The following is a 16,764-nucleotide window of genomic DNA, read 5'->3' as shown; positions in this document are numbered from 1 at the left end:
CACTGACGTCTGACAGCACACCTCCCCTGCAGAGCACAGCCTGGAGCACTCACACTGACGTCTGACAGCACACCTCCCCTGCAGAGCACAGCCTGAAGCATCAGGGATGTTAGATGTGTCACTTAGCAATTCTGCTTCCCCAAACCACCCAGGAAAAAACAAAAACAGGTGACATTAGTGGAACTCTTCTCCTGTCTTTATTTTGTTTGTTTTGCTAAAGGCAATGCCAACTTTCCACTGGAGAATCATCCTGTCTTGTCTCTCCAGTGCTTCAAACACCAGTAGGATAAGAGGCTCAGGCCATGTGCTGCATCGTTAACCCAGCTACGCAGAGAGTGTGGACAGGAGGGCCCAGGTCTGAGGTGTCAGCCTGGGCACAAATGCAAGGTCCCAAGCCAAACCTCTAAAGCTCAACTGGCAGAGGCCCTGAGTTTAAACCCCAGTGCCACAAAATCGATGGGTAGATAGATACATAAAAGGCTGCATTTTTTTTAATTAGGAAGAGGTGAAGAAACTGGGGTTAGCCTGACCCTTGAGTTCAGGACAATTAAATATAGATGGGGGGACAGTGAGAGAGAGGTAGGGCTTGTCTCCTGACCCACCAAAGATATGTCCATACAAAATATAGAATGTCCTTCAAATTTCAGATCTAAAAAATCCATGTAATTATATCCCAAATACTGCAAGAGATAGAATTCTAAAGGTTGTCATTTGTTTATCTGAAACTGACATTTGCGCAGGCTCCTGCACTCTTGCTTGCTGCATCTAGCAGCCTACCTGCTCTGTCGTTCTCAAAGGCCCTTCGCACAGCTGTGCCCTCCAGGGAGGCCAGAGCTGGCAGAGGGCCCCTCCACTGCCCTCTCCTCAGGCCTCAGAGACCACACTGTCCTTAGCGGGTTTTCTAACCAGGCCTGCACCTCTGCAGAGAAGCCTTTGGTAGGAAACACTCTTCCAATTACCCATGTGGAACTGGCCCCTAGTTCCTTCCTGGACCAAGAGCATGCTTCTATCACTAGGATAATTTTCTAACCAGCACGTAACAGAACACAGGATGTCCAGGGGGAGAGCTTTGGAGGTTAGCCCACGCAGAGGTTTCCATGGGTTCCCGTTAACTACTGCTATATGACAAACTGTCATACATTTTCCAATGAAGCAGGAGTTGGGAATGCCGTCCCGCTGTCTCCTGGGTGCTTCCTGTTTGGAGTGTCTGCTGTAGGCAGAAGGTCCTGGGCCCTTGATCATGTCTGGAGCAGCTGGCACAGCTGTGGCTGTTGGCATCTCTGCTTGTAAGAAGCCACAGCAGAGATGCCCAAGACTGAGCTTCCTCATGATACGGTGGTTCCAAGTAGTAGAACTTTCTATGGAGCAATTTAAGAGCCTTCCAGGACGGGGAAGTAGAAGCTGAGTCTAGAACCTAGCTTGCTTCCATCTGCCACATTCCTTTGGCAGCAAGGGGAGGGGGCTTAGAACCACCTCTCCAGGTGTCCAACTGTTGTCCGCCATCTTTAATCCGCCACAATGTATGATCCCAACCAAGAAGTCATATAACCAAACAGCCGGTGTCCAGAGGGACCTAGACATTTGAGCCAAGTCTACGAAAAGGTATGTGAAAATGACCATGGCCAAAAGTATTTTTTGTCTCTCTTTTGGGAAACTGATGAGATTATTCTTTCCTGTTACATGTGCTTGACTTTCTCTTACGCTGAATTCGTGTCTGTGCTGTGGGCTCTCTTTGGTTTTGGCAGTACTGGGGTTTGCGCCGTGCCCCCGAGGCACATCTCCAGCCCTGTTTTCCTCTGGTTCTTTTGAGGACAGGCTCTTACTTCCTGCTCAAAGGCATTCCCAGCTTCAGTCTAACTACTGCAGGGTGCTGTGTCCAGCTCCACCCATGGAGACAGACTCTCAACACCTCTGTGTGCCGGGGCAAGCCTGAAACCTCAGTCCGCCCCACTTCCACCATCCAGGAAGGTTAGACCACAGGCCCATACTGCTGCACAAAGCTCTAGGTTGAGAGGAGGTCTCAAGGGCTTTTCTGCCTTGAGCTGTGATCCTGTTCTCAGCCTCCCAAGTAGCAAGGATGAAAGGCGCGATCTGCCAGTATCTGACTTGGACACGTTTATATCTTCAGTTTCTTCTGGGAAAATCTTTTGTCTGTGTAACATCTTCTTTTGGTGTAGGAACAATTTGTTCCTCTTCAATGGGGAGTATCTCAGAGTGAGAGAGGATTTCTGGTACGGGTTAATCTGACCTTGATCCTTAAAAGCAACAGGTGCATTTTAGGTGTGCTGTTCACCTGGGTTTGCTCAGTGCCCAGAGAGCCAGGGCTAGAATCTGAAGTTCAGCTTCCTCTCTGCTTCCTTAGCCCTGTCTGGCCCAGCCACACCTAGAAAATCCACAAGTATCCCCCTGGGATGGCATAAATGACTTCCATAATGTGGCCTCTTCCCCTGTGTGGGAGTTTGTCACATGTGTCTCCCCTTGTTGACCCTGAAGTCTCAAAGGTGTTCTGAAAGTGAGTTCCAAGAACTGAAGCTCTTGATTTGCATACATTTATGCAATTTTCTGGGTCAAGTGAGTTAATAAACACTTCACAGACTATCTCACGCCTTCAAGTGAATCATCTAATGCCAAAAGGCTTCCCGTGATCTATTTGGTATGTTGAACCAGGAGAGCAGGTGAGAAGCAATGGAAGGAAAGTATACTGTCCCAGTGCACAGCACATACTGCATTGCATTTGTAAGACTGGGTTTGTATGTGAAGCCGTCACACGGTAATGTCCTAGACAGCCTGGCAGTGCACAGAGGCACCACTTGGAGGGCTGGGCTCAATGCTCTGCTGAATCCTGTTTGAACAAAGGGCACTGTGTTTCTGTTTTTCTGGGGGACCTACAAAGGATGTAGGTAGCCCTGATCTTCAAGGACAGTTGAAAAGGAAGAGGAGTCTTATGTTCTAGCACATAGGGCTGGAGACTACACGAAATTGCGCTAATCTTGAGACAATCTGTGCTGGGTGGTGATCATACTTCTTTCTTTCCCTGTCCTGGACAAGGGAGCATGGCAGATACCTGCCCGTACCTGTCCTCACGAGCAGAGCTACAGTACCACCCATCAGTCAGCTCAGCTCCGTGTTAGCAGAGGGTCTCCCCAGGAAGAATCCACTGTCACATTTAAGTAATTCAAAAAAAACCAAAGATGATTCAGAGCCAGATTTAGTCTCTTCTTGCCTAAAGTTAATGAAAATTGATCACCTCCTGAAACACGGAGTTCCCTATTTGGGGGAGACTAAAAGATTATACACACTGCAGTGCTCTTGACTGAATTGGCCAAGAAATTCAGCCAAATCTTCCCAATTAATTAGTATTGATTGGAAAGCCCAACTTGTGACTGATGCAGAAAGCTGAGAAAACCAATCAGGCATCCCTGGGGTGCAATTAGCAGGTGCTCACGTCTCCTAGGTGCTGCCCCCCCTGCAATGTGCTCCTTCCTGGCGGCTCGTTCAGAACACTTGCCCACCTAGGAGGGGGAAGAGATTCCTTCCCTGGGTCATGATGAGGCTTCTGCCTGAGTGGAGTGACTCTGTTGGAGAAGCAGGTGCAGCCTAACAGAAAGATCCACTCTCCAAAGGTGTCCAACCTCCACCAGTGTTCCCATACACATACTCCTAAGCCCCAATGAGCCCCACTAACTCGGACCCTCCCAACGTAAACCGTCTGTATTATCACAGAGCGCAAGTTGGTCCCCACCTCTGAAAAATTGCTGGCTAAGCGGATCAGCTCTCTAAATATTATAGCCAAGCGTAATTGCCCAAGCGTGTCATCCTAGCTAGGAGGAGGTGGCAAGCAGGAGAAATGGAGAAATGTGATTCCAGAACTGCCTGGGTCAAAGTTCTCAACACCCCATCTCAATGAATAGTTGGCATGCGCCAGTCCTTCCAGCTGTACAGGAAGTACAAAGAGGAAGATCATGGTCCAGGCTAGCCCTGGACAAAAATGGGAGGTTCTATTCCAGGAAAAAATATAAAATATGGCTCGAGTGAGAAAGAACCCACAAACTAATTAAGCACAAGGTCCTAAGTTCAACTCCCATGTCATCAAAAATAGACTGCGACCATTTTACCTGCTTCCAAGAACAAAATGTTCTCAAGCACACAAATTCTGCTCCTAGTCCCATTTCTGAAAGAACTGTGGAGGAGGCAGCCTGGGAGCTGCTGCCCTTCCCTGGAAGGCCAGGCCTCCACGTGTTCCGAGGACTGAAACTACCGTGTACAGGCAAGGAGCCATCTCCCCCTCCATTAGCAATGGACCAGGCAAGTCTGCTCCAAAGCCTCGCACTTATGGGAGCTGTTTCTTGCTCCATGACCCCATTTCCACACTCAACCCAAAGGGCAAAACAAATCTGCTGTTATAACAGAGATTCACAGTAACAAATTCCCTGTCGGCATTCATCCCTAAAGCCACCTTCACACCGAATCTATTCACAAGTTGCACAATAGTCCACCCTGAGCAGTCCCTGGTGGTTTGGAGGGCTGGATCAAGAAGCAATCCCGATGGCATTCCTTCCCTGTAGGGATCAATATCAGGAGAAACCATGTGCTGCCACGGCTGCCTTCTGTAGTGCAAATCCTTTAACGGGCTTGAGACCAACAGCATGGAGGATCGCTCTTCTATATTGTTCCTGTGGTTGCTCTAAATATGACAGAGGGTGGAGAGAGAGAGGGAGAAAAAGGAATGGAGGGAGAGAGAAAGGGAGAGGGAGGAAGAGAGAAAGAGTGGGGGGGGAATCCTGAGGGAGAGCTCAGGTACTGGCTTCTCTGAGTGCTTCTCAGGTGGGTGGCATTCACAGTAACCCTCACAATCTATCAATCTGCCCCCACCCCACCTCCGCAGCTCAGGTTTTATTGCACCCCGTGGGGGCAGGGGGGTGGGTTTCATTTTGGGGGCCAGGAGATGGCTGCACACGGAACAGATGGGGAACTCTGGAGATGTACACTCAGCACCAAGGTGAGCGGCCTGTGGATCTGTCATGGCTGCAGATTTTAAGCTATCTTTATCCTCCTTCTCCGGCACAGGTGTCTGTGGCCTGCTGAAAGCTCCTTGTACAGGCCAGAGCTCTGCCCCCACTGTCCTCTACACTCCGCAGTGCTGCGGTGTGTCAGGCACCCTGAGCTTCCTTGACTCTGTCCTCAAACTTCGACCTGGTTGCATCCATAAGCATTTGGAGCAAAAAAGAGAACCTCATTGCTGCATTGCCAGAGTTTCATGGGCCCTTGGTATCTTTTCTAGAAATCACATCCCTACCTTGTGCCTTCCATGTCAGCCATCCTAGATACAAGGGTAACACCAGCCATCCATCCAACACCAGCCCTCCATCCTGCCACCAACCTTTGCTTCTAGATCCAACCTCAGTTCCTTTGCCCTTTGAGAATCCATGCCCACGAGGCCTTGGTCCACATACGTGTACAAACCAAAGATGCAATGGGTCCCAGCACAGTCTGCCCAAGCTAGCTCCCTATGCACTAGGAACAAAGCAAAGAACTGACGTTCTCATGGGTAACAAGAAGTCAAAGCCAGCTGGGATAAATATTGGAAATCTATTTCCTATTTGAAAACACACTCGGCATAACAGTAATATCCATGTCTGTCTGTCTGCTGTCTGTCTGTCTCTCTGTGAGTGCAAGTTCTTCACCTACTTGATTGCAGGAAAACAAGAAAATTATCTGTGTATGGACTTATAAGTGAGTTCCCTCAAAATCCCTAGGAAGAACAAACCTTGAATTCCTATGGCTAGGGCTTTGTTTAAAATGGCGCAGGAGTCTGAGACAAGCAGAAAAGGTCAGATAAGTTGATGTTAGGTGAAATGAACCCCAAGGTAAGTATTCAAATGTTTTTGCTTTCATGTGATTGTTTCTAACATATTTATAAGATGATTTCTTTGTTGCTTTGTATGTCCCTCCCCCATGGTATAACCCCTGCTTTCACTGTATTTGATGTTGATATACTTTGGGGAGGGGAAGGGAAAAAACAAATTATTTAAATAGGGATACAGGTGAACCCACTGCAACAATGAGATGTACAAGTCGTTATGTTGAAAACGAACTTTACAACTTTGGCGGGGGGTGGGGGGACGGGGGAGGGGGGAGGAGAGGAGGAAGTGGAGGGAGATGGGAAGGGATGGGCAGGGGAAACAAAGGAGGAGGCAACAATGCTTGATAAGAAATGTACTCATTGTCTTGCCCATGTAATTGTAACCCCTCTGTATGGTGTTTTCACAATTAAAAAAAAAAATTCAGAGGGAAAAAATAAAATGGTGCAGGAGAACATTGTTCACCAATGCTTTCACCTGAGTCAATATCACTGATCACATAACCATACCAAGTCACACAGAACCTCCCCTGCTTCTCTTATACTCTCCCAATGAGTCATAACTCACCTGAGGAAGGCCACATCCAATCCAGTACCACATCACCCACACCTCACAGAAATGCCGGCAGCCATGAGTCCAGACAGCTCGGCAAAATACTTCTGTATAGACATTGAGCTAAACCTAGACATCAGGGAATGTTGTTCTGAAATCAGGTAGGTCCTGAGCAACCCCAAGACACAGTCTTTGGGAAACAAAAGAATTGCAGTTCACTAAGTCATGAGGATCTGTTCCAGTTTTAGAAATTCAATTTAGCTTGGGTAAGCTCAAGCCCCATCAGGAGGTTTATTATTCATAAATATTTCCTTCACACTGGAAATCTCCCAGCAACCACTCTACATGTTCCTTTCAGTAGCCATCTACTCCTGCACTTCAGGAAGGAAATTTAATTCCTGGAGTCTCTTGGGGTAACCAAGATCAAGATATATACCAGAACATCTAGAAAAATTATTTTCTTACACAAAAATATCTGTTGTTTCTAGCTAAACATGTCTCACAGAGGAACAATCTAGACTCAAATAGCCCTGTTTATATTTCCAAACGTGCTTGAATTAATTTGAACATTTGTGACTCGTGATGTAAACAACTATTTCACTCCATTAGAAAAAGTGAGTCAAGAAACAATGAGCCCCTGACCTGACTAAGCACACAGCAAAGGGATTTTGTTCACAGAGAGTAAAAATCTCTGTGTATCTGTATGTACACACACACACACACACACACATACAGGATTATTACCCAGTTTCAAGGCACAAAGAATGCTTGGATTTGACTGGCTGTATATTCAAAAGTTTAGGGGCATCCTGGATAATATGCAGTGGGTTTGTGTCATATTCCATATCAATTAATACCATGATAATGACAACACCATGAATTACAAGACACCTACTTCCCAGCCAATGACTCAAGACAATGTATAACATGACAAAGTTCTAGCCAAGCCCAACCTGTTCAAGTCCTAATATACCCGGATTGTTTGGGGATAGAAATAATTTTAAAACGCCCATCAATCACTCCTGTAGTCCTCACTATTTTACGAGTTAAACAGAGACTTCAACTAAACTTGGAATATTTGGAATAATGTATGCTTTCTTGAAAATAATCAATAAGATTTTGGAGTGTTCATTTTAGGATCAAGTGACTACTATGCAAATCTCGTAACATTTGTCAATTTCTGTCTTCCTGGGTCCTAACTCCTTCAATGCTTGTAAGCAGCTTGCCTCATTCGCTATTAACAGGAAGTGCACATGAATGTAACAGATCACTCTAGATACTCATAGTCACAAAGGAAATTGAATTTCAATGGAATGCGATATTAAGCTCAAACAAAAATTCCAAAATCCAGAAATTAAGAATAAGAAATTAAGCAACTTAGGTTCTTTAGGGAAATTCTTAGATTCTTCTTGAAATTTTTATCCAGTCTTTCTTTGACTATTTTTCTGGCTTTGATCTTTACTTAATTGCAGAGGCAAAATCCTGTAAGAGACTTACCATTATAATAATGTATCATGTACATATATCATACTCAACTAGTTTTACCTAAAAGTAACGTACCACAGGTGAGTAACAATTTGGATATATACAGTGTCGTTATCCTATAATTATCAGGTAAATCTCCAATTTCTTTTTCCCCCACAGAAGCAAGCATCTTTTTATTATCTAGATAAGGAAAAGCTTTATTCATTTCCTCTTGAAGTTTTCCATTCGATTGGTTCTTATACATCCAAGAAAGACTCGCTGTTTCTATGGTGTGAAGGTGCATTCAACTGGAAGAAATTCCAGCCATTAAAAGGCACAAAGTTACACCACTCTGTAGAACTCACAAAGCACTGGGCATGCAGATAGCACTGGCAGACCAATGGCATGCCAGGAGAAAGCCAGGGCGTGGGACACAAAGAGTACATCACCGGCTCAGCCACCACCATGCCTCAAGTTCAGACTCCAGGATCCCCAGGAACCACAGGGTGAACACTGGAGCAATTGCTCTCAAAGTAAGCACCAGATACCCAGGGGCACCGGCCTCCTATGGAAGAGCCCACAAGATCAAAAACATGGTTGGTCTCATGAAAGATGCTATGAATATAAACCATGTAGTTTGATCTTAAGAGGTACTATTTGCTTTCTTAAATCTCATTCTCTCACAAGTTCACAGTGGAATTTTCCAGAGGCTGATACCATGAGACTTTGCAATCAATTGAACCCAAAAGCAGAGAGGACAATTTGGACATTGTCTGTCCAGCCAGAGGTCATAAGATGTACAAAACATCGCCACTCTTCAGTGACAAGAGTGGATTGTTGGGATTTTTATCTTTCTGCTTGGGAAAATATAATTACTTTTCATAAAGAAAAGTTTTCAGTTAGGTTATCATGCAGTGGGTCTATTTCTTTTTTGTATTTTTTGGTTGTTCTGAGCTGTTTTATTAGCATAAATTAGTTGTGTGAAGGGCTTCTGTTGTGCTGTTTCATACATGCGTATGAAGTGCGCCGATCATATTCACCTCCCCTGTTATGGACTCTTGTCGCTCCCCTTTTTTTACAACCTGTAATGGCTTTCAATTCACTTCTATTTTTGGACATGCATACAATGTAATGCCATCATTTTTTAGTGAATTACTGAATAAACCTTTAAAATTTTATTCATTTTAATTTCTGAGATAGGATACCTCAATAGATATAACCAACATAAATGCAAGTTGGGGGAGGGTGGCTTCAGGCACTTTAAAGAGTGAAAATATGTCATGAGAACCAAAGGCTTGAAATGACTAGATGCCCCGGGCCTCTCCAGAAGCTTTAGGCAGCAAAGCATTATGATGGTAAGGTTGAAGGTCAATGGGAAGGAATTCCATGGGGCCCACGGGAGTAGCCAGGGAGAGTCAGTGTGAGCCGGGGACACCCCCCCTCCTCCGCACTCCCTCAGGAAACCCCCCTTCAGTGAGCAGACATGATGACCTTTCACCCCAGAGGACACCGCTCTGCTGCTACTCAGCAGAGTGAGGAGGAGGAGCATCCTGACCCCGAGTCTCACTCAGCACCCAGCCCAGCCTGCACAGCACAGACTGCAGAGAACTGGAAGCATGCTCAGGGTGCACCGCCCCACCCCCACATGCCAAGGAGGGTTTGCAGGACCCCAGGAGACGGCCATGACTGTGAACTCAACTGGGAAATGCCAGCACAGCCTCCATCCAGCTGGAGAAAAGAATGGGCTATCCACAAAAGGAGACTTCATTTATAATTCTTACCAAGTTCAAGCTTGCAGAATCTAACCTCTCCAGAGTTCTCAGAGCCGGTGGGGCTGTTTCTCATGGCTGCTCCCAACCACTTAAGCCAGGGAGCTGAAGTTAACCATGCATTCATATTTCCTTCACATCTGGGCACTTCTGGATCCTCCACAGTCCGGCTCCGGGACCACAAACTTCCCACCCCAGACTGCGAGTTCCCAACCCTTGGAAGCCATGCTGCTCCTTCCTGCCATTTAAAGGCCACCAAGAGGCAGCCTGCAAGTGTTCTGTCACTGCTTTTGTTGTATGTGCCGGTGAATGGCTGCAGGGAAAGCAAAGCTCCCAGGGCAGCCCCAGCCTGGGACACGCACTGCATCTGGGTGCTGGGAGGGAGGGAGGCAAGTTGACAAGCCTTTCTTCTATGCAGTGAGCACTTCACAGTTTTCAAAGCACTTCTCTCATTTGACCTCATTTTATCCTCACCACAACTCGGATGTGTTCTCACCAACACTAATGAAGAAATCAGAGAACTATATTTGTATTGTGATTATCATGTGCCCCAAATGGGAGTCCCCTTGGGGGAGGAACTTGGTGTTTACCACTGCATTTAGCTAGCTCAGTTTTTTTTTTTTCTGTGAAGCCAGACCACGACGTCAGCTGTGAATCGTTCAAACCCACTGGAAACAGAAGAGCAGACGTGAACCATCAGCTGAGCTGGGGAAGGCATGCTGTGTGCCCAGGGCTGCCGAGGGGAAAAGGGTACAAAGCCAGACTGCGCGTATCGCCTTACCATTTTCGCCCGAGGTCTTGTCTTTTCCATTGGTTGCTCCAGAACCTTGTCGCTAAAAACAGTTGGGGGGACAAAAAGGAAAGAAAAGAAACAATCAGATATAATCAGAATTGTCGGTACCACTTGCACTGGTTCAAATACCTCTGGAATTATACTGCGCTAAGCTCTGTTTGTATGCTCGAGCTTTCAAGACATTCTACTGCAGCTGAGATAAAACACGGTGCTCGTGGGCCAGAAAAGGATCAGCCCTGAGAAGGGCCTGTTGACATTGCAGACCCTGCCGTGCCCCTGTGCATGGCTTACTGAGCACAGCTCTCCAGGCATGAGGAAGCCAGACCAGAGCCAAGGTGTGAGGAAGAGGACCCAGCTTTGTGCTCACTGCCAGGAGATCGAGACTGGCCTTCATCAAGGATGTCCTCACAGATGGATTCTCTTACCAATGTACAAGGTCCTCTTGCTAATACACTTTATCACTACACCACTTTTAAGCTGCTAGTGTTGCCTCTATGTCTGAGCCATTTTTTTCTGTTGATGCCTATCCTGGGCATTGTCCTTCTACCAACTTGGCCAGAATTACAGAGAGCTGAAAGGTTAGATCTGAGTCTCTGGGGAAAAGCAGTCTGGGTGTGTTTGGGGAGGCACACGAAATGCACCACAGGTGGACAGAAATACACCCCCCCGGCAGATCACATCATCTCAACAGCTGGTCTCATTCGTGGAGAGACATTCTGTCAATCCAAGCTGAAAAATACCAAAGAGACTGCACAGTCTCCAACATTCAGAAGAATGGGAAGAAAGCATGGCGTGCGGGGTCATGATGCCAGGAGGGGTAGGGGCTGCGGTTCTCCTGAAGAGAACAGCCCACAGGACTCACCATTACGACCTATGTGCAGGAACGGGGTTCCAGAAAGATCCTATCACCAAATGAGGGGCACCAGCTCCAGGTGACCCCCATAGATAAATAAACATCCCCTCGGATTTATACTTGGGTCCACAACATGAGCCTAAAAATGACCTTGGAGCTGTAATAACTGAGCCTTCGTTGTTTGGCCGTGCCACAAGGAACTCACGGGACACTGTGCACTTGCCATTTATAAACACAGGCCAGCTGCGTGGTGTAAATAAGTAAATGGCAACGATGTACATTGGAAAAGCTAACCATCCTGTGGGTGCTTGTGGCCATGGGCCAATGAGAGCCTGAGAGCAGATCAAGGCTCTGTACCACCACCGCCCCTCAGCCTGCCAGGGGTCTGTATGAGCACCAGCGCCTGCCTTGGTGAAGATGCGCTGGCCCACTCTGCAAGACTCAGGCAGGATAGGGAACAAAAAGGGGCACATGGTGGGAAAGGTCACAGAAATGCTAGTCCCTTCTTCGTCTTTAACTTGGGACGTCCGGAGTTTCAGCTAGAGCAGCTGTGTCACATGGAGATCGGAGGTCACCATCCCTAGCCAATTATCAACTGACCCATGACATCCCCCCATTCCCCAGGGAGCCTGGGCCACCTATCACCTGCTATACACATGCTCCCTGCAGGTAGCAACTAGCCAGGACCAATATGCTTCCTACCCGCTGGCCCTCAGTCTGATGCCTCCTCAGGTTTTAAAATCGGGTTAGTTTGAGGCACATGATGGAAATCTGACAACTGCTGAGTTGAGCCAAGTGAGTGACTCAGCCACAGTGGTGAACACCTCCACTACCCAAACCCCCTGCAAAATTCATAGCCAGCCACAGTGGTGAACACCTCCACTACCCAAACCCCCTGCATAATTCATAGCCAGCCACAGTGGTGAACACCTCCACTACCCAAACCCCCTGCATAATTCATAGCCAGCACAGAAACAGAATTCTGCAGACTAGAAGCAGAATGTTCTCGTGTGGAATGAAGTCAAATTAATATGGAACCCAAGTGGGAAATAGGTGCCGGCCCAGCCACACTCGCGTAGAGCCTTCCACGCGAACACCTTTCAAATGCCATGAGTTTCACTGCGTTCCACAAAAGAGAACTTCTCAGAAACCAGAGGGAGATGGTGGTAAAATGTGCACAGGGAAGCAAGGAGTCACTCTTTCAGAATTTCTAAGATTGGGTGTTTTTTTTTTTTGGTGTCAGGTCTTATTTGATGGAGGTAAAATGAAGATGTCACTGGAGATGGCATCTCAGATCAGAAAACGATCCTGACAAGAAAGAGCTAGTCACTGAGAGCATCTTATTTCAGAATTCGTGGCAACCTGGTGACATTTTTAAGGGAAGACTGAGGGCAAAGGAGGTGGGGGTGCATCAAAGAGCTGCTTTCTCCCCAGCGTCTGGTCTTTATGCAAGAATGCTTTGCCACCATACTCACACAAGGCAAAGGGTTTTCCCTGAACTAAAAATTGGCAGGTCTGTGCCAGTGTTGGAATAACCGCAGGCCCCACTGGCAAAGCCAGGCTCTCACCAGCTCCACGGACCCTAGCGGCATCCTACGTGAGGAGGATGCCATGATCATTGTCCTCACTTGCCACCTGTGTCCTCCACACAGAGAAGATTGTGCTGCAGGCCCCAGGGCTGAGGTCCAAAGTCACAGCCAAAGCCGTGGCTCCAGGCTCTCTCGGCCACTGTCTATGCATATCTCTGAGCAGTGTGTGCTGCGTCCCTCCTGGGGCTCATCCAGCAGGAGGTAGGGGAGACGGGGGGGGGGGGAAGATTTGGGCTCGAAGGTTAATGTGATTTCATCACCAAATCAGGCAAAGAGTTCACAAGAAAGTGGGAAGGAGTCCAACAAGAGTGAAGGGCTCAGTTCTAGAAATACAGGATTGTTTTTTAAGTTCAAAAATTGCAAGCAGCAGAGCTAGGCTGCGGTGCTTAAATAAATTGATGGATAGGAAATAGGGGTGTGGGGGGTGGTGGATGGGTGGGTGGGAAAAAGGAGGAAAAATAGGAGGGATGGTTAGTTGGATGGGCAGGTGGACAGGTGGATGGATGGATGGATGGATGGATGGGTGGGTGGGTGGATGGATGGATGAGTGGATGGATGGATGGATGGATGGATGGGCGGAATGGATGGATGGATGGACGGATAGATGGACGGATGGATGGATGGATGGACGGATGGATGGACGGATGGATGGATGGATGGATGGATGGATGGATGGATGGATGGGTAGATGGATGGATGGATGGATAGATGGATGGGTGGATGGATGGATGGGTGGGTGGGTGGATGTAAAAGACAATGATGGAAAAGCTTCTTTTTCATGAGGTGGTGGATGTTCATGTCCTTGGAAAATGTTGCCTGCCTCTTCACACTACTCCAATCCCCAAGTGAGAAAAGATTTGGCTCCTTCCTCTACCTTCTGCCATGCCAACACCACTCTATTATCCTGAGCCTCTATGCTGTCCCTTGAAAAGAATTAGTTGTATCTCAAGAATAGCCTATGTTATCAGCGGACTAATCAATAAAATCATATGTTCAATGGCACAATCCTGATCTATTTCCTAGGAAATCAGAAATGATTCAGCGGTATCATGACCACCACCTCTGTGCTATTCAGCCAGGTATCTATATCATTAATGTGTTAGTTCATGCACAACGCAGGGAAGTTCTTCCCTGGCCAGAAGCAGAGCCATAATCACTATTAATGCAGAAGACATTCTTGCAGACAGGCTGTCAGAATTGTGTAAAAAAACCACATGCTCGTGTACATGAGAGTTTCAGAAATGTGCCCTTCGTGTCTATTTGACAGCAGAAGTCTGCTTTGATGTTTTCTGATGGATCTAGAGAGTGAGAGGACTGTGGTGGCCATAGCAAGCATAGACAGATGGATAGACAGACAGACAGACAGATAGGTGATAGATAGATAGATAGATAGATAGATAGATAGATAGATAGATAGATAGATAGATAGATAGATAGATAGATAGATAGAGATGATATAGAGATAGTAGAGGTTATTATTTCCTCAGGAGCAGAGGACCTAGTCTTAGAGGCCAAAATTTAGCATCCAATTCAACCACAGCAAAGCAGCACCCTTAGACGTGCTCAGGAGAATCCCAGGAGAATCGCACCAGGAGTTTTTCGATCTGCTCTTTGACATAGTGTTTGAGGGGGCGTCCGCTCCGACCGTCTCCAGCCTGCACCTTCACCCTCCACAGCACCGTCACACGCCGCGGGCAGGGTCCTCTGCCATCTGCTTCCTAAGTTGTGAGAACTCTGGTGCTGACTCGAGCTCCGTGTTTCTCCTCCCAGGGCTCACTGCCCCACCCCCAGCCCGTGTCCTCCATTTTCAAATATGTTAAAGCAAAGTCACTGTTGTTATCCCCAGAGTCCTCTTGGAGGGTCCGAGGGTCCCCCGTGGACAGCGGCTCCCACTTAGGTTTCCCGTCATGGTAACAAATAGGAAAACTACTGGGTTAACACACAGACATGTCCTCTTCCAAATGACTCATTTCACTATTATCCTTGTTAGGATCAGGACGTGCAAAGTGCCGCCTAACGACACAACATGTAATTTTCACTTGACACTGTGAAAGTTGTCTTCTGCTCTCTCTGCTCCATGCTGCTAGCCTGTGTGTCGGCGGGAAGTCTATGGAAGGATGATGGATGGACGCAGGACCGGACAGAGCCACCGCTCTGGGCTTTCCTCCTCACAGACGGGAGAAGCCATTCACACGGCTCAGGGGAATGTTTATCTTTTCACTGATGCCCACTAATAAAAATGCCACATCCCCCACTTAATAAAACCTGACATGAAAGTAACCTACATAAACACTGAGTACGCAAAAGATCCTCATGCCTTGAAAAATTCATTCTGACCGTCTAGCGCGCAACAACCATCCAAAAAACACCACAAGAGGCATTTAAAGATAGAATTTCTGAAGTGAATTTTCCTGACAATCTATAAAATAATAACAACAACAACAAAATGTGTCTGCATCTGGGTTCCTCAGAAAGCACTGTTTGTACGATAGCTTTGACAGAGAGGGCCATGTCAGGAGTGGGGGTGGGGGACAAGGAGGGAGATGGGGGGGCACTGCTGGCAAGACGCTTCAGCAAGCTGGCCATCATGAGGTGTGGCTGTGCTGACCCGGTGGGTCACCCTCTGGAGCTGTGTGAGCTGGGTCTGGGTCAGACCCTGGAGAGGAGATGCTCGGAGTTAGTTTCCTGATGCTCTCATCCATCAAGTCAAGATGCTCCCCAGAGCATTGATTCATCCTGAGGCATCTCTGCGGTGCAGTCCGGCGCCTGGCACTCATCTGGGGTCAGTGTGAAAGCCCTAGGGCGGGAGGCAGAGGCGTTCAGGGTGGGTGGACAATAAGCTGATGTTGGCACCTGTCTGGCGCACCCTGTGCTGGCCACCACAGGGGTCCTCATCCTCGCCGTCAGAGTCTACAGCAATGCGCCAGGGCGTCTGACTCTGCCACAGCCTGGGCCCAGTCACTTCCTTTCTGACCAAGCTACAAAACCATGGACCATGGACAATCCCCTCTTAGTAGACACCCGTGGTGGAATAGATCGCCCCGTGTCCAGGTTCCTGTCCAGCTTTGGATCCATTTTCCCCATACATCATGCACAGAATGGATACTATAACTATCTGACCACTTCGCAGGGACCTGCAGGATTGAGCTCACGCTCACACGCTCACGGCTCAGCGCCTGCTTGGATGTCCCTAACAGACTTGTCGGCATCTGGGTGACGTGTCCCTTGGAAAGCTTTCCCGGAACATTCTCCTGTGACATCAACCACAAAAACTGCGGTGTCCCTGGAAAAGCTACTCCCGGGCAAGGTGCAGCCTGCACTTGATTCTGGCACAAAATGTAGGTGCACACCAAGAAATTCACTGATGAAGATGAAAGGGTAATCTTTTTTAAAAAAGTCCAAAGCACTGCAAGCCAGGCACTGGTGACTCACACGTGTCATTCTAGCTATTCAGGAGGCTGAGATCTGAGGATTATGGTTCAAAGCCAGCCTGCACAGGAAAAGTCTGTGAGATTCTTATCTCTAATAAACCACTCAGAAAAATGGAAGTGGCTCTGTGGCTCAAGTGGTAGAGCACAAGCCTTAAGCTGAAGAGCTGAGGGACAGCGCCAAGGTCCAGAGTTCAAGCCCCACTCCCGACAAAAAAACAAAAACCAAGAAACCTCTGTCATTATGAATTCTAATCTAGAACACAGACACACTGTATCTCTTTTGGAAGTCAAGCCAAGCATAAATAACCTCATCTTTAGGATGAAATGCAAGTTCTCATTAAAGGCATTTTTTTATTCTAGAAGGTTGAAGAATATGAAATTAATTTGAGTTAAATTTAAGGTCCAGATTATAGTCTAAGAAGATTCTTGAATCTCCATCGATGGGATTTAAG

The 16,764-nt window shown here is 47.3% G+C and overlaps 1 protein-coding gene across 1 annotated transcript in view; it reads right to left on the bottom strand.

Moving 5' to 3' along the window:
- Pcp4 (Purkinje cell protein 4) overlaps nt 1–16,764 on the bottom strand; it is a 53,151-nt gene that overhangs the window by 16,940 nt on the left and 19,447 nt on the right. Inside the window, exon 2 of the mRNA XM_013027373.1 lies at nt 10,428–10,479. Coding sequence (XP_012882827.1) covers nt 10,428–10,479 — 52 coding nt within the window. The remainder of the gene's footprint in view (nt 1–10,427; nt 10,480–16,764) is intronic.

Source organism: Dipodomys ordii, unplaced genomic scaffold (genome assembly GCF_000151885.1).
Source record: "Dipodomys ordii isolate 6190 unplaced genomic scaffold, Dord_2.0 Scaffold103, whole genome shotgun sequence".
Lineage (NCBI taxonomy): Eukaryota > Metazoa > Chordata > Mammalia > Rodentia > Heteromyidae > Dipodomys > Dipodomys ordii.
The sequence above is the reverse complement of the archived record's forward strand: the minus strand, read 5'-3'. Positions and strand labels throughout refer to the sequence as shown.